This window comes from Paramisgurnus dabryanus, chromosome 6 (assembly GCF_030506205.2).
Source record: "Paramisgurnus dabryanus chromosome 6, PD_genome_1.1, whole genome shotgun sequence".
Classification (NCBI taxonomy): domain Eukaryota; kingdom Metazoa; phylum Chordata; class Actinopteri; order Cypriniformes; family Cobitidae; genus Paramisgurnus; species Paramisgurnus dabryanus.
In genome coordinates, this window is record NC_133342.1 from 23465261 (window position 1) to 23488541 (window position 23281).

Consider the following 23281-nt stretch of genomic DNA (forward strand, 5'->3'; position numbering starts at 1 on the left):
ATTTTAGGGGGAAAAGATAAAAAAAAGATTTTGACAACTAGTTCAACATTTTTGTATGTAAAGACTCAAGCAATGAAATGAGGACTATTAGTTTTATATGGAATGACTATTCAGAATTCACAAGTATAGTTAATTTTGACTGACATGACATAAGCAAATGATAATGTTATAAAACAGGAGATAATTTTATGAAAGCAATTTATTTATGTCCAAAAGCATTTGCAATTTGTTCGAAGGAATGAGAAACTGCTACTATGATGTGCACAAATGACTAAATGATGTGGAGGTTGAACCAACTGTTGTGCAAATGTAAATAGTGATGTGAGAAATGGACCAAAGCGACTGAGAAAAACTATCAAAATAGCTTTGAATGGTATAAAAAGTGATAAGTATTGAAAATATTTCATTTCTATAAAATGTATAAAAAAACCCTTAAAACAAGTTAGTTTACCTGAGAAAGGTTTTAAGGACCATTTTCAGAGACGATACCTTAAATATATATTTTATTTCATTCAGTTCCAATCATGCATCACACCATTACTTCCTATCATCCTTTTTTTATCAGATAGCAATAAGAGAACATTTTATTAGTCTTGTTGGGTCTGTTATCAGACAGGAAGAATCTAATAAGCTCAAGCTTACTGACAATCTCACAATGACCTTATATTATCATATTATAAACACATTTTTTCCTCATTCTTAAGGTTTGATGTTAAATGTTTAGACGTGGGTAGGCTTCTGTTTTTAAGTAGTTTCATCTTAAGTCCTACATGTGATGATTTGCGACCTCTAGTGGCCATGAAAATTGACTCAGCAAATGAAAGCCACCATTTTATCAATGAGAAATTTAAAAACAGTTTCTTTGTACAGTAGTGACAATTGGGATTGTCAATTAATTAAATCTACAACTGTACATACTTGTCAATACATTAACTAATATAAACACAAACGGAAATATAAAACAAACACTAGAAACAGTTTTAATATGAAATTTAATTACAAGATGATAGACAGTAGTGGTTTAATAGAAAGTGGAATGTCGACAACTACATTTTCAAGGGCAATTATGGGAAACGGGTTTAGAAAGTGACTATGGGGTAACGTATATAATCCCACATGTCAGAAACTTTATTTAAAGATACAGATATAAATCTCCTTAAGTCACAGAAATGAGTTAAAATAACCACATAACCCAAAGGGAGGTCAAATGTGGCATGAATTAAGGTCAAAGATTTCAATGTGTCAATGTATATCACTTCACTTACCAGATTTCACATTGCACTTAAGACCAAAATAACATCTGATATTACACAACAGTTTCCATCTACAAAGGGTCACGGTATACCGTTTTTGCATTTGTTAAAGAATGACAATAAGACTTCTTCATGCAGGGAAGAGAGAAGTACTTCAGAAAGCCTCTTGAACAGGAAGGCAGCAATCTCTCCGGCAACATTTATAAACAATATAAAATCAATTATCAAAAAACATCATGACACTCAAATTCAAGAGCTGCTTTAACTGTTCACAGTGATTGTTAGTTACTGTAGATGGAGTCATTTTGGGCAAAAAGGACTTTCATTGGCCTATAAAAGTTGCTTTACAGAAGAAGGTCCTTTACCGGTAGCATTTGGCTTTTGTAACAAAAGACAAAACATGAACAGTAACTGACAGGGTGCTTCTTCATTTTGGTTACTGGCATAGCAAGGTGTTGAAAAAAATAATAAATGAACTTTAAATACAGCATCATAGTAAATAACAAAACACTTAATACTGCTTAAAGAGGAAAAACTAAGAAAATGGCAAGCAGGAGGAGCTATGGACCAATATCCTCACTTTCCTTCCTTTTCCATTTCACGCTGTGTGCGATCGGCTCAAGCTCAAATGACAGATCAGCATCTAAAAAGAAACACACAAATATGCATCTTTAATAACACGAATCATACTGTACATTCAACCAGAAAGGGATTAAACTTCAAGCACATCTAACAGCCTCAATGTGCTGCGGCATCCCAGATCAAGATCAAAATCTCATTAGACGATTTACCGTGTTTCTCACAGGTGTGGGCCGTCTCCTTACTCATCTCCCTGCTTCAGCATCTGTGCCTGCATCTTGGCGATCATCTCCTGCATCCGCCTCAGCTGAGAGACACAAGCACATACGGTCATACACTGACAGTGGAGCACAAGTTTTATTAGTGTCTGCTTTAATAGATTGTACCTCAGCCTCCTTCTCCTGAAGGATAATGTCCTTGTCCATTTCCTCTGGCTCCGGGGCCTTCCTAAATATTAACACGGGGTAGGTGGGGTGTAAAGAGCCTCACACACAACTATACTTTGCAGTAAAGTTTCACAAAACTATTTATTCTACACATAAGCTACCTGCTTAAGACAAATTCTGTGACTTTTTTCCATTGTTAAAACCAAATCAGGTAGTAGCTGTGCTGAATTATCAAAATCTTTAATTAAACGACCCCATTAAAACAAAATCCATTAGCTTTGAGGCTATTCACATTCTAATTTAAAGGAAAACACCACCGTTTTGATGAATTAATACATACCTATCTTTTTTCAATGCGTGCACTTTTAATCTTTGTACAGCGCCTTGTGAATGTGTTAGCATTTAGCCTAGCCCCATTCATTCCTATGGCTCCAAACAAAAGATTTATTTTGTGCCCCCATACTTACTTGTGTAACTACTCATGTAACAGTCATTAAATAGGGAAAACATGGAAGTGTTTGGTGGCTTCTAAATTCATCCCTGTTTGGATCCTAAGGAATGAATGGGGCTAGGCTAAATGCTAACACATTAACAACATGCTGTACAAAGATTAAAAGAGCATGCATTGAAAAAAGATAGGTATGTATAATTCATCTAAGTTGAGGTAAGAACATAGTAAAATATTGAAAAACAGTGGTGTTTTCCTTTAACCTACTGTAGCATATCTATGCATTTAGTGTTTCTTTAATAGAAATGCACATTAGTAGTTTGCACATTAGTAACACATTGACGCAAAGTTTAGTCAAGACAAGAGTAACATAAATGATTAGTGCAAGCGTGTGCTGAACATAGCAGAAAGTCGGAGGACAAATGACATTTGTGGTGAGAGTTGAAGAAACAGTGTCAGGATGTAGAATAGGTGGAGCTGTGACTGAGCTCCCAGCAGTACCTCCCCCTCCTATCCTCTAACAGACATAGATCTGATTCATAGCCGCAGATCTATGAGACATTAGAGGAGATATACAGGCTTGAGTCAATAAACATAACCGAACTATAGCACACAATCAAACTGATGCTTATGTGCTTTAAGAGCAAGGAGGAATTTTTCAGGCTGTCTTAACAGATTTAGTTCAAATGAATGCTAAATAAGCCAACGCATAAATTCACTGCTGTTGTTTATAATTGCTGTTGTTACTATTTATGTGTGTATTTCGCAGAATTGAGAAGTTGCTATAAATTATTACGGTATATTGCGATAGCTATATTAAGCTATTTCCCTATTTGGCATTATGCTAAGTTGCTGCAGGGATGACGCATTTTTGTAGGCCAAGCCGGAAGTGAGCGGGACACTGGTTCCCTTGCCAAAAACCCCATCATTTTTTCCCATGGTCTATTGAATTATGGCAAACAATGGTTTATGACACTTAAATGTTTTGTCCAATAAGATAATCTTTACAGACTAACACAACTAAATGCATTTACCACAAAGCTTCTGACAGCTCTTTCAAACTTTATTCAACACATTTGAAAACATTTCAAAAGTCTGAAGACGAGTGCTTCCAGGACTCAAAAGTTAGCTTGATGTGCACTTTGGATTGGCAAATCATATTTGAAAAACAAGCAAAAGCGCCAAAGGCACTCTCTTTAGAAAAATAAAAAAGCCTTTATTACTATGGCTTGGTCATTTTAAACCTATAAACCTCCGTCGCGTTTTGGCATTCAAGCCTTCGTCAGGTAGTCGAATAGGTTTATACGTTTAAAATGACCGGAGTGTTTTAAGGTTTATTATGACTAAACCATGATAGTAATAAAGGCTTTTTTATTTTTCTAAAGAGAGTGCCTTGGAGTTTAAAAGATACTTTAAAGCTTTAAAAGTCACGAGTGAGGGTATTACTGTATATTATAATGTATTTTATGTCATGAAATAAAGATCTTATTTAAGGAATTAAACCAAAACCCCATTCAAAAAACACATTGACTTTGACATGTGGAAATTCAAATGTGAAATGTGTGTTTTTGGAAAACATTTTTGTGTGAAACCCATGTGATCATATGGGAAATCAGCGGTATCACATGTGGCACATTTTTCTATAAAAAAAAAAGTGTCATCAAATTGTGCACAGGTCATCATATGGATTTCACATGTGTTTTCACATAAGCTTTTGATACTGATGTTGTTTATGTGATCACATGTGAAAAACGTAAAATTCATGTGTTTTTCGGGACCATGGAACCGAAAGTGCTGAAATGCTAACTCGCGTCTGGGTTTTGCCTACAAAAATACGTCATCCCTGCGGCCAGATGGTTTTTGGATATTCAAAAAAATCTGTGGGTGTTCTTTTTTTATGGAGGCTGGGGGAGGAGGTGGAGAAAGACAAGCAAAGCAGTACGTACGCAGGCGACAGAGGCAGAATGTAACCATGGGAGGACAACCTGCCGCCCCGTTTGAGGCGCTCCGAGCGGAAGTTTTCGTAATGAAGGTCCTGAGTCACCTCCTGCAGGTCCTGCATGTGGGTGCTGCACAGATGCCGACAGTCATTATTAGACCCAAGTGCAAGAAAATATATTTTCAAAAAAGGTAGAAAACTACAGGCACAAAACCCTGTTTTCAGCAGAGACAAACTCACATCAGCATGGTGCGAAGTTTAAGGAAGTCGTTGTGTTCAGGGTTTTCCACCTCCACCACACCCCAAGGGTACAAACGCCCTCTCACCTTCTTCCCTTTTGCTTCAATCTGCTGGTTGGATCCCACAACGGCAAAGGGTATACTGGCCTGTAAACAGTAAAACGTTGAAAATATGTAAACTTCTGTCCCTTTTACACATTATATGAAGAGCTCAAATGTTTTCCTTCTTAAGATGTTGTAAATTAGCATTTTTCATCAGATTCTTTCAACAAACCAGTATTTCTGAATGACCTGAGGCTGGAATTAAATGGATTTTAAGCAGAAGTATTTAGTGAATGTGCCAAGAGCATTTGGTTAATATCATCATCTTATTTTTGCATTTGCATCTGAGCTTCTCATATGTTAAATATATATAAAAAGTTTGGAGAGAGAGAGAAAGAGAGAGAGATTTTTTTATGAAGATGGCAAAACTGCATACTACAAACCTTCAGAATTCTGGTTTGCTCTTTAAAGTCTTCATCTTCATCTGACTCTGCATCAGGTAGATGATAGATCTTGATGCCATGCTCATCAATTTCATCCAAAATCTGCAATGAATACACAAAAGAAATCAAGCCAAACACATCAACCAATGTGGACCTGTTTTTGGATGGCGATCTGAATGCATTACCCTGCGCTTGAGTCTCTCTCTCTCCCTTAGGGTCAGGGTATCTGCTTTAGCAATAACAGGAACAACATTCACTTTGTTGTGAATGGCCTTCATGAACTGGACATCTAGAGGCTTCAGTCTGTATAATTAAAGCATGCGAAATGATAGTCATCTTTAAATCTTCATGACAAAGTACTTTGTAAATGATGCACTAAGTAAGTCGTAGGTAAGCTTGGTATGAGAACTCACCCATGACCCAGAGGAGAAATAAAATAGAAACAACAGTGCACACGGTTGTCAACGATGTGCCTGCGGTTAAGTCCACTCTCATCGTGAAGATAACGCTCAAACTGGTCATCGATGTATGCGATGATGGTGTTGAAACTGTCAGAGACAAGACACAGAGACTTATGACACTGAGCTTTTGGGGATTTTAGTGATTTATAAACAACTAAAATGGACAGATATACACATCGCTAATAATCACTAGCTTTATGATGTATTTCACTCAGTTATGTTTAGGTTCTTCTGACTGCTAATAAATAGATAAAGGTCAACTATTTCTTAATGTCTTTGCATTGCTCATCTATTGCACCTTTATCGCATATCAACAGACAACTGGAGTTTCTTTTGTGTCAAATGCAACTATTTACTGCCTTATCCTTTAATGAAGGCATTTTTACAAGATCCAAACAAGATTTTGCAGGCTAATTTAAAAAATTTTTTGGAAAGGACATTTTAAATAAAGTTGTATTTAAAAAGTTATTTTATTTAAAAAAGATTAAAGAATTTTAAAGATTAAAGAACTTAATACCATGTGACCACAAATCAAGGTTTAAATGCAACAAGCTTAAATGATTATAACACATTTGTGAAGTTTCTCTTTAAGTAACTGAATTAAAAGATTTAGTTGAATAGACATTATGTACATTTGCATCCATGCGTTTGGCTTTGAGTGCATTCAAACTATACATTTCTATTATCAGTATGTGCATTCTCTGGAATCAGACCCATGACTTTGTGGTGCTGCCAACGCAACGCTCTATCAACTGAGCTATGGGACACTAAGTCTTGTGTGACAGCACACATTTCCTTTTTCAGACAAAAGCACATGAATATCCTCTCGTTTCTGTTTTTTTCCCTCTAAAGCGGGTCAGGGAGTTGTCAGGAAGAGGTCACACATGTTTCCTGTCTCTCTAATGCCACTAACAGAGCAACTTTCCCAAAGCTAAAAAACTCCGACTTCCTTTAGTCCTCCAATACACTCCTCATTCTCCACTCCTTCTACTCCGAACTGTGTCTTTTATACTGGGTATCCAATAACAACAATAACTTCTAAAAATGTCCCCACATGTTGTGACCCTGTTATAATCTAATTGTGAGATTAGGAGCATCAAAGTTTGATTTCAATCTTTGACATGACTTTACCTAGTCAATATTAAAGATATCATGGTTATTTTTTCAATGAATGTTCTTTACATTATGTGGGATGATTTAGACTTTAGCTGGGTTTTCATAAGCAGGGTTACATATAGTTATGTGGGTCAATGACGTGACGTTAATTATTTTGTGTCCGTATGGTTCAATTAAATGTAAAAGGGTTAAAATTTCCAAATAAATTTGCAGATTACTTGCATACATTCTCTTTTTGAGGACCAAGTCTAACATTTCTGGTTTTATTTCATTTTGAAAGAATATTTGGGGGATAATTGCAAAAATGTCAGTGTGGTGTAACTAGTCTGTGTCAATTGGTGTAACTAGTATTTTTTTAATGAAAATATAAATATATTCATAAAAAATTGTGGAATAAAATATAATAAATATTTTTAACATACATTTTTTACATCGTATTGTAGTGGAGGATTTTATTATGCTTTCATTTCTATATTATTATGTTTTATTTTTCATCCTATTTTTCATTTTTTAATAACAATCTGAAGCTCACAAATTGTGATTCATATGGAGATCATGTTTTTCTGCTAACGTACAGAATTATGCTCTTTCTGTCTTTTCAGCAAGTACAATGTCCATGGAAGGACTTAAACATCATGTACCAGCATGTACTGTCCTTTATGATTATGTTTAACGGTCTTTGCTCTTAATCACTGACAACTGAAGGCTATCTTCTAAATGACGTAGAAACGGATGATTGTACGTGTTTCAGCATCTTACTATAAATGTGTCTTCAACCTTGTGATCGGGGCTCTTAGGTTTTTAAACTTCTTGCACCACGGGGGTGAGAGCCTATTCTGCAGAATATATAAAATTCAGACAAAGAAAATTCTGTCGACAGTGTGTCTGTGTGATCCTTGACTTTGACTCTTAGTGAGTATTATTTGATGCGGCTAAAATTCCACGACAATAATGGCGACGAGGATGCGGATTCCACAGCTGTAGACTCCAGGTTTGGGAGAGACTGACTGATCACCCCTGAGACAAGAGGTCTCGGGCTCCGTACCCCAGGCCTAAGGGAAGGGAGAGTCTCAACCAGTTCTGAAGTCAAGGCTGACGGAATCTGGAAAAGAACCGTTGTGGTGGCATCTGAATAGATAATACGGTAAGCGTTATTTCGTTCGTGACCATGGGTCAGGGTAATTCGAAAGGGAGTACAAAGTCAATGGATCTGGAAAATGGCGTGTATGCTCGAGTGATCAAATCGAAGGGCACGGGGGCGTTGGAAAGCGTAAACATCTGGGAGAAAAGGTATAATTTTCCTCCTAAAGGGACACTGAGTGTAAAAGCACTCACTTTATTAAGTGAAAAGATCATTGCGGATGGCAGAGAAATGAGAGCACAGAGTAAGATAAGAACCAAGGACGAGCTGACTCAGACTAAGTCAGAGCTAAACATTAAGCAAATGTTCTTCCTACATCAGATTCATTACATGATGAACCTAACTTTCTTTTTTTCCCCCTCCTCCCTATGCACCTGCACGTACCCCACCTGGGGTACATTTCCAATTCACAAGGGTACCGCTTCTGGACGATGACCTCCAACCCCCTCCACAACGTCGCCCTCCACCACCACCTGCTCAACAAATCGCACAGATACAACAACCTGCTCAACAAACCGCACAGATACAACAGCCAGCACGACAAGCACCACCTTCTGCACCCCCGCCACCGCCGATGCAAGAACTGCCACGTGGACCAGAATCAGAGATCATCCACATCCTTGACAGCACTTTTGAAGAGGACAAAGATGATGTTCAGATAAAGACGGAACGGGAGGCAAGGCCTAAGGAAACAGCAGAGAAGCCGTTCACCAGAGAAACAGCTATCTTCAGCTTTTGCCAAGATAGGAGAATGGGCACAGCCACAACATAACAACGCAATTTCTCTTCGCAAGGACAACGCTCCCGAGAGAACGGGCAGCAGAGAGAATGAGAGAAGAGGAGATCCGAAAGAAAATGTTTGCTGGTATTGCGGACAGAAAGGACATTTGAAAAAAAACAATGTTTCCATTTCTTGAAAACTCAAGGGACGGAGGAATCCCAAGCGGGCGCGGGCAACTTGCCGGCGTATAAGGAAAAGGGTGACTAAAGCCAGGAGGGGGAAGGGGAGCATCGTACGGAGGCGGGTAAGTCCAATCTTGTTTTTTCTGCGGTTCAAATGCCATATTATCTGCTTGCTAATTCTGTTTTTCTGATGTGTGTGAAAGGGAAAGAAACGCTCTATGCAATGAAGAACTTGCTTTGCTTGATGCTGAACGAGAGGCAACATCTCTAAACTGCCTCTCGAAGAAATAATGTTTGAGGGACAGGCATTGTTGTTTATGGTAGACTCTGGTGCAATCAACTCTGTCATACGCAAAGATGAATTCCCATTTGTCACCTTGAGTGGGCAGTTTAACTCATCTATGAGTGCTTCGGGGCATATAGTGAGGGAAGAATTTACTGCTCCACTCTGTTGTATGCATGACGGTAACAAGTTTATGCATATGTTCCTCTTATCTGACGCGTGTCCGGTAAACCTCATGGGGAGGGATTTGATGTGTAAAATGAATGCTAGCATCTTATGTAACAACCAAGGCCTGAGTATTTCTTGTTGGGATCCCAGAATGTTGTCTATATGTGTGTGTCTCTGTTGTATGTGTTACATGTGTATGAATGGGCCTTCCAGAGTGAAGAATTGTTTGCTGAAGGGAAGATAAGATTGCCACAGACCAGCGAGGTCATTCCAGTTGATAACATGCATTGCACGGCTCATGTTGTTGAGACAGCAGAGCGAGAGTGGGAAGAAAAATGGTTCTCTATAAAAACCGAGGGCTTGACAATAACCCACATATGCTGGAATGACTCATGGTGTGTGGCACTCGTAAAATTTACAGAAAAGCAAGAACAAATTTTTGATGTTGAAAATTCGGTACCCCATGTTTCTATTGCAAAGAATACCAGTCAGCCATGGGAAAAAGCAGGTGAATTTGCAAAAGCCTGCAGCGAGGCTGTTGATTGGGAAATGTTGTCAGATAACGTGCAGTTCTCAGAGCAGATAACGGCACACAGGAGAAGTTGTGTTTCTTTTTTCATTGCTGAGAGAGAGAGAGTTGTAATTCAGAAAGCTGTCTCTGACTCGAATTCACAAAACATTTTGCCAGCACACATGACGTGTGCTAGCATTGATTTACCGCAAGAGGTTTTTGACAATGTACCTGACCACCTGTGGGCTAAAGATAAGTACGATGTGGGTTTGATTAAAGGGTGTGAACCAGTAGTTATCACCCCAAAAAGTGATTACAGACCATGTAAACCTCAATACCCTCTGAAAAGGGAGGCGCTTGAGGGAATAAGGCCAGTATTTGAGGCCTTATTGGAGAAAGGGATAATTGTTCCCTGCCCACACTCACCTGTAAGAACACCAATTTTTCCTGTACAAAAGGTCAGAGAAGCAGGTCAGCCCACAGAGTGGAGGTTTGTTCAAGACCTCCAAGCAGTAAATGCTGCGGTACAGGTAAGGGCACCCAATGTGCCAAACCCTTACACAATTGTCTCACAGATACCAGCTGACAGCAAGTGGTTTTCTGGAGTGAGGAGTGTAGTGGATATTTCGAATGCATTTTTCAGTGTTCCTGTCCAACCTAATAGCCAGTTTTGGTTTGCTTTTACATTTGAGAGGTATAGCGAGAGCCCCACGATTTATAACTCCGCCTTGCATTGTTCATTACAGACACTTGTGTTGGATGATGATGTTGCTTTATTGCAGTACGTGGATGACCTCTTGGTGGCGGCACCGACTCAGCAGTCGTGCACAGACAACACCATACGGCTGCTCACTCATCTAGCTGAGGAGGGCCACAAGGTCAACCCCAAAAAGGTACAGTGCTCTGTCCAGAAAGTAACCTTTCTAGGACACGAAATTACACCTATGGGTAAGTCTCTCTCTCCAAAGAGAATAGAGGCAATAGCTAACATACCAAAACCCATTACAAAGAAACAGGTGATGTCATTCTTGGGTATGACATCATATTGCAGGACTTTTATTGCTAATTATTCTGAGATGCAACAACCATTGCATGACATGATTTATGAGAAACCTTTGGCACCATCAGAGAAGGTAGAATGGACAGAGAAGGCTGAAAGGGCATTTGTGGAACTAAAACAGACATTACAGCAGGCACCCACTTTGGGGCTGCCATATCAAAAAAAAGCCTTTTATTCAAATGGTGGATGAAAGAAATGGCTGTATGACATCTGTTTTGTTGCAAGAACATGGTGACAAGTTGAGACCAGTTGCATATTTTTCAGGACGCCTTGATGCGGTGGCCAGGGGCCTACCAGGATGTCTCAGGGCTTGAACAGCGCACATCTCACTTGTCTGCAGCAAGATGGCTGCGTTATTCCTGTGCATTGTTTCAGATGTCTAATGTCACAGTTGAAAGATGTACAGTGCTAAACCCGGCGACATTGTTACCTACACCTGATGAAGGTACACCACATTGTTGTTTGTCTGCCCTACGGGAAGTATGCACACCAAGGCCTGACCTTGCTGATACACCCATACCTAAATGCACCCTCACATATTATGTGGATGGTTCCTCTTCCAGAGATGACAGAGGCATAGATAGGATGGGGTGGGCAGTTGTGTCTGACTTTGAAGTAGTGAAATCCGGATGCTTACCACCTCAGAAATCTGCAAAGGTGGCTGAATTGCATGCACTAACACAAGCTTGTCAACTTGCTACTAATCAATCTATAACCATTTACATTGACTGCTGATTTTACTGACAGTTTCTCTCCTATAGCAAATTTTACTCCTTTCTCAAATAGCTGTGTGCAAATGCAAAGCACACACCAAGGAACAGGACGTGATCTCCAGAGGAAATGCACGCACGGATGCGGAAGCATCTCTCATGACTACTAACAAAAACGTTTCTCTTACACAGATTTCCCAGGAAAAGGAAGCCGAAACACCACAGGAGTTACTAATAAGCATGCAAACATTTTCTCTTCCAACAGAAATAGCTCTATGGAAATCGTGTGGAGCAACCAAAACTCCTGAAGGGATTTGGATGGGTCCAAATCAAAAACCTTGCTTACCTAAACATTTTTATTCCCATTTTGCTAGGTTGACACATGGGGACCACGGTGACATGCGATACTCTTCAAAATGAAAATGACATGTTGCAATATTGTATTTCTATGTCCTCTGTATTTCAAAATATCTCCAAAGCAGGTTAAATCAGCCCTACCCCATCCAGTAGAAGAACCATTACACAACATCAAACCAGGGGATTACGGGGTGGTAAAGAACCTCAGGAGGAAATCCTGGAAAGCCAGACGGAGGGAGGGGCCATTTCAGGTTCTGCTGACGACTCACACCGCTGTGAAGGTCGCGGAGCGTGCCACATGGGTGCACGCTGCCCATTGCCGGAGGGTTGGTCCTGGACTGCAAGGTGTAAACCAAAGGGAGGACGGCTAGTCGACTGCTACGGACCACTTTTTCGTATTGGTGGGAACCACAGATACCTGTATGCTGCAAGTTTATACGAAGAACGACACGAGAGAACTGCAACAGCTCACAAAGTATTGGAGGACGACTCCAGTATTCTGGGTTTGGTTTGGACACACGCACACGACATCTTTAATGTGGGTAATCGACACGACGCTTGCAGCTTAATAACTGTAATTACAACACCAGCTTTGAGACCCCACATTAATTTAGACACTAAGATAATTTCATTCGAACAAGAAAGCAGGATAGCTTGGCACGACTGCACCGTGTGGTCCTACCAAACCCGAACCTACAAAGGAAATTAATCAACAAGGGCTCACGACCCCAACTCTAACTGTGCTCAGGGCTCACGACCCCAACTCTAACTGTGCTCAATCCGGAATCATCAAGGGCTCACGACCCCAACTCTAACTGTGCTCAATTTCTTCAAGAAAACGAACTATTCTTCTTCTTTCAAAAATGAGGTTCATGATCATCGTGTGTGTGCATTTTTACTTTTCCAACTGCACAGAACTATATGCACACTATGGTTAAGGGTAATAAACAGAGCTACGTAACGATGACAGTAAATGAAGTTATGAATAAATCATAAAAAGGGAGGAGTGTAGTGGAGGATTTTATTATGCTTTCATTTCTATATTATTATGTTTTATTTTTCATCCTATTTTTCATTTTTTAATAACAATCTGAAGCTCACAAATTGTGATTCATATGGAGATCATGTTTTTCTGCTAACGTACAGAATTATGCTCTTTCTGTCTTTTCAGCAAGTACAATGTCCATGGAAGGACTTAAACATCATGTACCAGCATGTACTGTCCTTTATGATTATGTTTAACGGTCTTTGCTCTTAATCACTGACAACTGAAGGCTATCTTCTAAATGACGTAGAAACGGATGATTGTACGTGTTTCAGCATCTTACTATAAATGTGTCTTCAACCTTGTGATCGGGGCTCTTAGGTTTTTAAACTTCTTGCACCACGGGGGTGAGAGCCTATTCTGCAGAATATATAAAATTCAGACAAAGAAAATTCTGTCGACAGTGTGTCTGTGTGATCCTTGACTTTGACTCTTAGTGAGTATTATTTGATGCGGCTAAAATTCCACGACAGTATGTCAAAGATTATTTAGAAAACAGAGCTGTTTTCAGCAAATGTCAGGACAAATACTACAAAAACGCATTTAAATTAGGGATGCTAAACAATTAATTGCGATTAATCGTTAGCAGAATAAAAGTTTTTTTTACATCACATATGTGTGTAAACTGTGTATAATAAATATGTATATATATAAATATGAACACATTCATGTATAATTTTAAGAAAAAAAAAATGTATATATTAAGTATTTATATATAATATAAATTATACATAAATATACAAATGTATATACACATGTAAACATTTCTAAAACATATACATGCATGTGTGTACATTTATTTATACAAAGTTATTATACACAGTTCACACACATATATGATGTAAACAAAAACTTTTATTCTGCTAACGATTAATCGCGATTAATCGTTAAACATCCCTAATTTAAATATACATTTAGAAATAAATAATAAAATTATATTTTAAATATTTTTTGTTTGATGATGAATACGTTTACATGCCATCAAGGTGGATAAAATATTTTATATTTCTCATTCTTTGGCGCAATTTGCGGTTACACCATTTTACATTATCAGGTCTATTCAGTCTTAACTTTTTATAAAAATGTTGCAAATGTAATTTTTTATTGCATAAAATTAATATAAATACACTACGTACATTGAAATAAACCTGTTGCATGCTTTTAAAACAAGTTTTTTTTTTTAAGATTTTTGAATTTCTCATCTTGCCAAACCGTTTTTGTCACTGACCCATATACTGTATATCTCAGGCCAAGTTAATTATTTTTAATGACCCTTAAAAGAAAACCTTACCAGTCTTGGCTGTTAATGGCGTCTCCATATCCAGGTGTGTCGACCACAGTAAGGCGAAGCTTTACTCCACGCTCCTCGATCTCCACCGTTGAGGCCTCGATCTGCACAGTACGCTCAATCTTTTCTGCATGACAAAAGCACATTTGCAATATGTTACAGATAACTCCAGAAACCTAAAACTGATCCAAAGTCAAGTTGTTCGGCATTTTAATGTTATTTATTTATCAAAGTAGCTTTAATATCTTTAAAAACACTTAATCTAAAGTGACATTAACATAATTTTCCTAAACATGCATTTTTAGTTTCTACCATTTAAGGATATGATACCCGTCATCCATCATGTTCATATGATTATTATATGATAGGTACTGTATCATATTTTATTAGATTACAGTCTATTTATGGGGACAATAATAATTTGCAAAAATATTTTTTATTCTACACTATATACAATATATTTAATAATTTTTCTGATGCGTTTTCTTTCTTTTCCATGTAAAGCTGCTTTAAAACAATGCAACAATGTTCTAAAAAAGTGCTAAATAACTACATTTCAATTAAAATGAAGTATGATTACAAAACATCTAATTTAATTTCAGTATGTAAAATGTACTGAAACTCACTCACCTGCAGCACCAGGAATGACTCTCTCAGGATAGAGATCTGTGAGGAACAAACTGTTGATAAGCGTGGACTTCCCCAATCCTGACTCACCTGAAAACAACACAAGTACAAATGAGGACACTATTTTAACACAGTTCAATTAGATTCCTATGACGTTCTGTCATCCCTTTTTAACTCTTTCACCGCCAGCGTTTTTAAAAAAAGTTGCCAGCCAGCGCCAGCGTTTTTCATGATTTTCACCAAAGTTTAATGCCTTCCAGAAAATTTTCTTCTTTAAATATATAAACATACAATATACCAAATGAAAGAACAGACCCTCTATGGGTAGGTTTTTGCAAAAATACCATATTTTGAGCAAAAAGCAGAGATAATTCCATTTTTGTGACGGACTTTTCATAGAGATCATATTCAGGGCGATCTTTAAAACAGACACGGACATGCAGCAGCTTGCCATAGGGCAATACTTCCGGTTTTATAAAGTTCGGAAGTGCGCCACCTGGTGGATAATAGCGGTATTGCGGAAAGACGGAAAATCTCGTCATTGGCGGGGAAGCGTTTTCTCTTAATTGACGAGATATCTCGTCAATGGCGGGGAAAGAGTTAACACACACGGACACGGCTCGATTAATGTGTATAAACAAACAAATAAATCCAGTGCACCATACAGTTTTCTTGCTTAGCCAGTGTCATAACTCTCTAGTTTGAGCTGTTCTCCATCATCATGTGCATGGCTGAAACAGGCTGTAGTTCTGCATTCCTGTGATTTATTTTAAGACTATAAGGCATAGGCTCTGCGTACAATGGACAGTCTCCCTCCCCCATTCGATTCTCCACAGCAGATCTCATTTGAGTGTCAACAGCTGTACACACACACAGGCCCGATGGGAGAGATCTGACCCTGCCAAAGATTTTTGTTCCCACAGCCACTTCCACTCAAACACCAAATACAGAGTTTCCACCAAATTAAATGTTTTACCTCCAAACATGGAAGCCACAAGTAAAAAGTTGGATCAAGTCAATAAATCTTTTACTTTGTTATCCCAGACTAAGGTGCCATTTGAACAACAATGTTTTCTACCAAAACTGGTTAAGTTTTCTGTGGTTTGGCTGTTCGTTTACACTACACGGTCATTTTGGGGTCCAAAAAATGCAAACGTTTGAAGACGGGACAAGTTATTGAAAACGACACCCTGTCTCTGTGTACATAAGTACATAAACGCAATGATAATGGTGACGCATGCGCAAGAATAACCACAAACAACAATGGTGGTCTACAGGAATGTGTCAAGATACTGAGATTATTAACGCTTCTCAAACAGTTTACCAATTTGATTTGCTTTGGTGTGTAGTGTTTTTTTACAAGGTAACATCGCCATCTACTGGCATGGCATGAATTATGGTGTTTTTAGGCATTATCGAAGAACGATGGTAACACAAATCTTTTTGACAGTAGAATCTATTAAATCTTTTTTTATATTAAATACATTTCTATGTTTTAAATACCGAATCCATGCTAAGTTTGATCTAATACTGCCACAATTTGACAAAAACCTTTTCAAGTTTTTGCAAAAAAAAATAAAAATGGTGTATGTTGTGTTCCTGTTGCTGAATTGGTAATAAAATAAAAAGTGCTGTGTGTGTACATAAAAGTTTTTTCGAACACGTAAAGCTTTTTTATTACAGCATTGTTTTGCAAATGTGGCCTAAAGCATGTTCCTCTTTATTTTAACTATATTATACTGTATTGCTGATTGTATGTAAAATATAGAAAACTTTGGACTGAGATGCAATATGCAATGCATTGTAGTACTATAGTTTATATACTTACCCACCACCATAAGTGTAAACTCAAAGCCCTTTTTCACTGATTTCCGGTGCACCTGGTTTGGCAAATTTGCAAATCCCACATAGCCAGGAGTCTCTGGGTTTGTGAACTGCCCCTGCTAAAAGGATGAGAACAGAACAATCTCTGAATAACTGCATTCATACATAAAATATACTAAATAGACTACTTGAAAATTGAATTTGTGACTTTGTACATGCACACACTAATCTACTTTATAGCGGTGTGACAGCTTCCTCATGCATTGCATAATTGGAGATGCACCGACTGAGTAAAACTCAACATCCACCCACCAGCTCTCATTTCCTTACCTTCAATTTATCAGCCTGAGACATCGTGAGCTCAAACGAAACCTGAAAAACAATAAAAAAAAAGATTTTTTAAAATTAGGATCTGATTTAGGATTTGACTACACTGCATGAGATAGCAGCCAGCAACCTCAAGGACTTTATATTAAAGCATTGACCATCTTGGCATAAGACATCGAGCTGAACTTACGTGCACATGAAACCTGTGTAGCCTATAGTGAAAGTATTCAGAGCTCTACAGGAAGAGGAAGTCAGTTTCTGTCTGTGAGCATCAGTCTCACCACAAACCTACATCAAGCATTTGACTTAAACTGACAGGAACAAAAAAACCTAATCTGGGTTTCCTGTTTGAAATTTAAATAAAGTCTGTCTAAAACTACAGCTGCAATAATTGCTGTGCAGCAATATATGACAAAAAAATATTTCTAAAGAATTTATACAGTATATTTGACCCTAAAGTACATTGAAAAGAGGATGAAATATTCAGAAACTGGTTCAAAACCTAGTAAGCAGTTTACAAGACAACTTCAGACAACATTTAGTGGATACAGACATAAACTGAGACTTTGAGCCTTAACGTGATGGTCTCTCATTATAGTACAGTAAAAACTATATCAAATGCAAATCAAATACACAGGGATGTACAAGAGCCTTCAAATGGATTAAACACAAAGAGTGGCTCACAATCACACCATATTTAAGTAAAACAGATAAAATTGTGATTGTTTTATTTTCATTTAACGTTACAGGGTATAATATTTACTGTGCAATCTATTTAATTATTAATTAACTGATTAAATATATTTTCTATTTAATACAGTTCTGTGTTTTAATACTTAATCTATGTTTAGTCTGATCTTACTACCACAATTCAACAAAACGCTTCAAGTTTTCGCAGATAAATGAAGTAGCGTTTGATCGTTGCAGTACATTGTAACTTAAGCTATAGTAAATTAAAGGACTTGGGTTCGATCCCCGGAACACACATATCAAAACAATGTAGTTTGAATGAACTGTAAGTTGCTTAGGATAAAAATGTCTGCCAAATGCATGTATGGTATATGTGTGTATTGCAGTTTAGAAAAACAGATCAGTGGCTAACTTACACTATACTGTGCAAAGACACGCCTCTAACTAAGCAATTCCTAGCGGTTTACGGTTGGCACGTTTATCTTAAAAACACAAAAAGTCACGCTTCGGGTAAATGCCGTATGTTCTGAGGCAAATATACTTGGATAAATGTATTAAACATACCTTCAAGTTGCCGAAAATCTCTTGTTCAGTTCTGCAGGGGGGTTCAGGAGACGATCAGCCCAAATTCCAGAGATACCGGAACTCACACAGACGCCGACAGCGTAGATCAACGAAGTAAGGGACGTCAAGATTCTTGTGTTGTTTCAAAATAAAAGTCCTAACGGGGCCTTTATGCAAATAAGTATACTGTAAATTCCCCTTAAAGGGATAGTTCACTTTAAAATGAAAATTCTGTCATCATTTACTCATCCTCATGTTGTTGTAAACCTGTATGAATTTCTTTTTTCTGATGAACACAAAAGAAGATATTTTAAAAAATGATTGTAAACACACAGCAGTAAGTGACCATTGACTTCCATAGTAGGAATAAAAAATATGATGGAATTTAATGGGTACCGTCAACTGTGTGCTTACCATCATTTATCTAAATATTTTCTTAGTCAATTATCACAATACTTTCAAAATATTTTTTCCTACTATGAAAGTCTATGGTCACTTACTGCTGTGTGTTTACAATCATTTCTCAAAATATCTTCTTTTGTGTTCATCCGAAAAAAGAAATGTATACAGGTTTAGAGCAACATGAGGATGAGTAAATGATGACAAAATTTTCATTTTAACGTGAACTATCCCTTTAATGCTGTTTGAACAGAAATTACTATCTTGAAAATAAAACGTTAACTATGTTTAGTTTAATATGTTTAGTTATTTTATTTCCACACTTTCAAACCTATGACACGTTTTAAAGCAGTGTGCAGCCATGCAACATTAAAATCGAGGTTATGCAAAAATAATAGTTTTTCAACCTAAATTGCCCAGAAATAAATCTTCCGACACATGAAATAACCGATCACAGAGCTTTATCAACGAAACTGTGGATATGTATCATTAGTTTTAAATGAACAATTGACAGTAATATAAATATTAGAGCAGTGTATCCAAATATAAATAAAAAATAACACAAAATAAAAATAAAGACATTGTTGCTAGGGGGGAAACAATATATTATATAAAAATATGAAAATAATTACATGCCTTTAGAATCTGACAGGCTTTCTGTTTTTTATGAGGTAATATTAGATCAAAATAGTGTATAATTTTCTTTAAATACTATAAAGCATGGTTTTCGGCCAGAGAATTTACATTTATGTATATGGAATTTAGCCATTAAGATAATAAAATTAATCATGTATGTGTGAATTTGTTTGCCCTTCTGATTTACAAATAGACCTAATATTTTATAAATTAAACACTGCATTGAATGTTTTTGAAATAACCACACCCATAGCCCACAAACATCCTCCCATTAACAGCGACATCTAGTGGTGATGAATGGTAGAAGCCATCATGTTAGCGGACTACAAATGCTGCAGAATTTGAAATATTACTTTCTTTATTAATAATTTAGAAAGAAGACTTGAATGCAAAACTGAATTCTCTTTTTCTAAACAAAACATATTTCCATGTATTTTAAGTTAATGGAAGTTGTACCTTGCAAAGAGAAAAAAATCTAACAATTTTAACACACGTTTTTACATTTTGCACATGACACTGATAAGTGACCACCAAAATACTGCATCTTCGCATATCCCCTACAAACTCTACTGAGTAAGTATTGCTATGCTTACAGAGCACCTTTCACTTAAAAGCTCCATTTAATTTGCTGTGGCACATTTAAAGTCTTTAGCCTGCATTTAGTGCTTCTCTCAGAAATGCCTTATTGCATATGTCTCTGACTGCTGACTGGTGGGATTTGGGGCTTGCAGATAGGCAGGCAATAATATCCCCCAGCTTTATCTAATATGGTGCAAGTATTAATTTCACAGGGGGGGAAGTGTGGCTAGGGATCCTGACAGCTCTCAGGATTTGAGCTGTTTCCTACATATCTTCAACACATTTTTACTAGCAATATTTCCATGATAGGTTATTATAGAAAAGCTTGACTTTTCTCAAATATGATTTAAAAAGCACAAGCTTTATCCCCTAGAGCAGAGAAAATCTGTAGGATTGCTCTGGGAAATGTTTTCAAAATGTTTTGCTTGAAACTGTCACAAGCTGTTATCCAGAGCAGAAAAGGTCCATGAGTAATCAATGATTTGTGTTGAAATTTTGATGCTTTTACAAATAGACAAAACATGCAAAGAGAAATGAATAGGCTATTTTTGAGTGATAAATGATTTTGAACATTCAAACAAATTCAAAGGGATTACAGTAAATCATTTACAAGCACCAAATAATTGCTATATTCCTGTTTTTTTCTTAATAAAAAACACTCACCTAATGTAACTATCAATTCATTTTTTTAATACACTCCCTTTCTAATCCTCCTAAGGACATGTGGTGACATAAAAATAAATTGTACCATAAGACGTGAACTAAAGTGACACTTTTTACTCACTTTTTGCAGGTGAACATCCATATTAATAATATAATAGGCTAATAATAATAATGAACAGACAAAAACAAGTCCAAAAATAAACCTGTGTGTATTTTAAAGCAATGACTGTTAGATTGCCTTGCTCTTTTTATAAGAGTAGCCTACTAAGGAGTGCCTTGATTAAACGTGTTCTCTTTACACCCTGCTTGTCAACAGGGCAATAAAAGGCACCAAAAGCAGAATACAGATTTAATAGCTTTTTCAATGGCAATATTATCTTTACCGTAAGAGCAAAATAAAAAGCAATCAGCTTCACAGCATGATCAGTGCCCCCATGTGTCAGAAATCCCTCAGTGCTGAAGATAAAATCTCATAATGGACAGCAAAGAACCAGCTGTCCTGTGGTCAGTTCACAATCCATTTATGTTAGCCCCAGATATGAGCAAGGTACATATTATATCTGAATATATAAAGACATTTTTCTCCGATTTAGAAAGATTTTCTAGGGCTAACACAGTTATATGCAGTAAAGCAGTAAAGGGACAGACTCTAAAAATGCTAAGTTATTTTTAAAAACCATTAAAAAAAACAATATTTTCAAATAATGGACAAACATAACCACTGGGACCTGTTATAAACCCAAATGGTTGGGTTTGTCCTTTTTTAACCCAACCATGGCATTATCAGTGTAATTTACCCTACAATAAAACTTCTGTTATAATTAATTCACCCTCGTGTCATTAAACACCTGCAATGTGAATTTACGCTGGAAGACAAAAAAGATATTTTAGGAAATGTCTCAATGGTTTTGTTTCCATGCAGTGGAAGTCAATGGGGGCAATAGTTTCGTTTTAAATGTGCTTCAAAATATCTTCTTTTGTGTTCGGCAGGTTTTGAAAGAGATGAGGGTAAATGATTTTCATGTTTGGTAAATTATTATTATTTAATGCCTATTCTTTTATATATAATGCACAAACATTTTATGTTAATTTATTGTAATTGAATACTTCAAAAATGCATCTATTAAAGTAAGAATATCATGTTATTTGACAATGCTATGAACTTTTGTACCTCATGCGTTTATTGTGAACAATGCTTCAGGACCAAGGACAGTTGCAGTGCAATAAAGTGCTTGCCTTACGAGAGATGATAATGGGTTCCCAAACTATTATAGTTACTGTCAAAGTAGTTTTCATTTTATTAAGTTCAGTAACATCTTTTTTCACAAATCACAAACTGTCATGGATGTATTCATTGTAACTGTGTTGCTGATTGGGCGCAGGAGGTGATGTGTCAGAGCGCGCGCTCCCTACATCAAAGGTTTCTTTGAAAGTCAGCGCGCACTTGACAGATATTTCAAACAAACATCTCACAAACGCCTTGCTTTTTAAACAGGCGCTAAATTTCCAAGCTTCCGAGACCTTCAAACTTAAGATACAGACTTTTAATTTAATTTCATCAGAGCAATATCCCTCTTGCATGATTCATTTCAAACATTGCATTAATTCAAGTGTAAAGAAACTTTATTCTTTAGTGATGCAAAGCAACCAATTAATGTTATGACTATGACGAAACAACCCATGGAGCACATTAAGAGACCAATGAATGCCTTCATGGTTTGGTCCCGAGGTCAGAGAAGACAGATGGCAGCGGAGAACCCAAAGATGCACAACTCCGAGATCAGCAAGAGACTCGGCGTCGAGTGGAAATTGCTCTCCGATTCTGAAAAAAGACCGTACATCGACGAGGCCAAAAGACTGCGCGCGCAACACATGAGAGAGCATCCCGACTACAAATATCGACCACGACGCAAACCCAAGAGTCTAAAGGACAAGGTTTTTATTGTGCCACACCACGACGGTGGAGACTTTCAAAACACATCACCTGGGGCCACGGTGGCTCCTACAAAGAAGCCACGATCTCTCCATTTAGCTGCGTCCGTGGAACCGAACCTGACCAATGTGACTGCTTTTCAAAACGATCAACTTTTCCCACATGTTTTAACACCTGGTTCGTTGCCTTTCCCTCAGGTTTTAGGATATCAGAGTGAAAACAGGTCCACTGGGAGTCTGGGATATCCCGATCAGCACGCGCACCTGTCACCTGCAAACCCGGGATACCTGCTGTCATGTAACTGTTCTCCGTGGTCCCCCAGTTTGACGACTTCAGTTGCCTACATAGTTTTTCCAGGTATGACGGGAATAAACCCTGGAGCGCCGCTAAATCCATGAGTTAAATATTAAGGATCCGGTTCATAAGATATGGTTTATAATCAACCCGAGTTGCTGTGTCTTTTTGCTTAATCATCTTTTGATAAAGCGTGATTTGATTAATACATTAGACATTTTAATATTGTGCACAACATGTTTAAATCAGCCCATCCTCACCCCATGGCGTCAATATTTGACGCCACTTGACCATGCGTCAATATGTTACGCGGAGGGTATACCCTTCGCGTCATTTTTTGACGAACTGGGGACTTCAATACTATTGAGTCCGT

At 37.5% G+C, this 23281-nt stretch overlaps 2 protein-coding genes across 4 annotated transcripts; one reads left to right on the forward strand and one right to left on the reverse strand.

Annotated features, from left to right (window-relative positions):
- Positions 1 to 975: 975 nt before the first annotated feature.
- Positions 976 to 18502, reverse strand: septin2 (septin 2). 3 transcript variants are annotated; one of them, XM_065276191.1, is made up of 13 exons: positions 18405 to 18502; positions 17154 to 17195; positions 16828 to 16942; positions 15003 to 15089; positions 14376 to 14499; positions 5743 to 5877; positions 5515 to 5632; positions 5330 to 5431; positions 4846 to 4991; positions 4652 to 4735; positions 2219 to 2279; positions 2045 to 2139; positions 976 to 1896 (listed from the first exon to the last, which is right to left on the reverse strand). In XM_065276191.1, the coding sequence occupies exons 2-12, from the start codon at positions 17175 to 17177 to the stop codon at positions 2074 to 2076; spliced, it is 1062 nt and encodes a 353-aa protein (XP_065132263.1). In that variant the 5' UTR covers positions 17178 to 17195; positions 18405 to 18502; the 3' UTR covers positions 976 to 1896; positions 2045 to 2073. The 3 variants fall into 3 exon arrangements, with proteins under 3 accessions (XP_065132263.1, XP_065132261.1, XP_065132262.1); XM_065276189.1 differs by having other exon boundaries at positions 4613 to 4735; XM_065276190.2 differs by lacking the exon at positions 18405 to 18502 and adding an exon at positions 17341 to 17444 and having other exon boundaries at positions 4613 to 4735.
- Positions 18503 to 22321: 3819 nt separating this feature from the next.
- Positions 22322 to 23012, forward strand: LOC135763954 (transcription factor Sox-14). Its single transcript, XM_065275366.1, has one exon. The coding sequence runs from the start codon at positions 22341 to 22343 to the stop codon at positions 23010 to 23012; it is 672 nt and encodes a 223-aa protein (XP_065131438.1). The 5' UTR covers positions 22322 to 22340.
- Positions 23013 to 23281: the final 269 nt, after the last annotated feature.

Excerpts from the sequence above, each read along its gene's own strand:
- LOC135763954 (XM_065275366.1), top strand. The coding sequence starts at position 22,341 with ATGACTATGACGAAACAACCCATGGAGCACATTAAGAGACCAATGAAT.
- septin2 (XM_065276189.1), bottom strand. The coding sequence starts at position 17,177 with ATGTCTCAGGCTGATAAATTGAAG. Across the intron at positions 16,943-17,153 it reads CTCAGGCTGATAAATTGAAG|CAGGGGCAGTTCACAAACCC; the intron begins GTAAGGAAATGA and ends TCATCCTTTTAG. Across the intron at positions 4,736-4,845 it reads AAACTTCGCACCATGCTGAT|CACCCACATGCAGGACCTGC; the intron begins GTGAGTTTGTCT and ends GCATCTGTGCAG.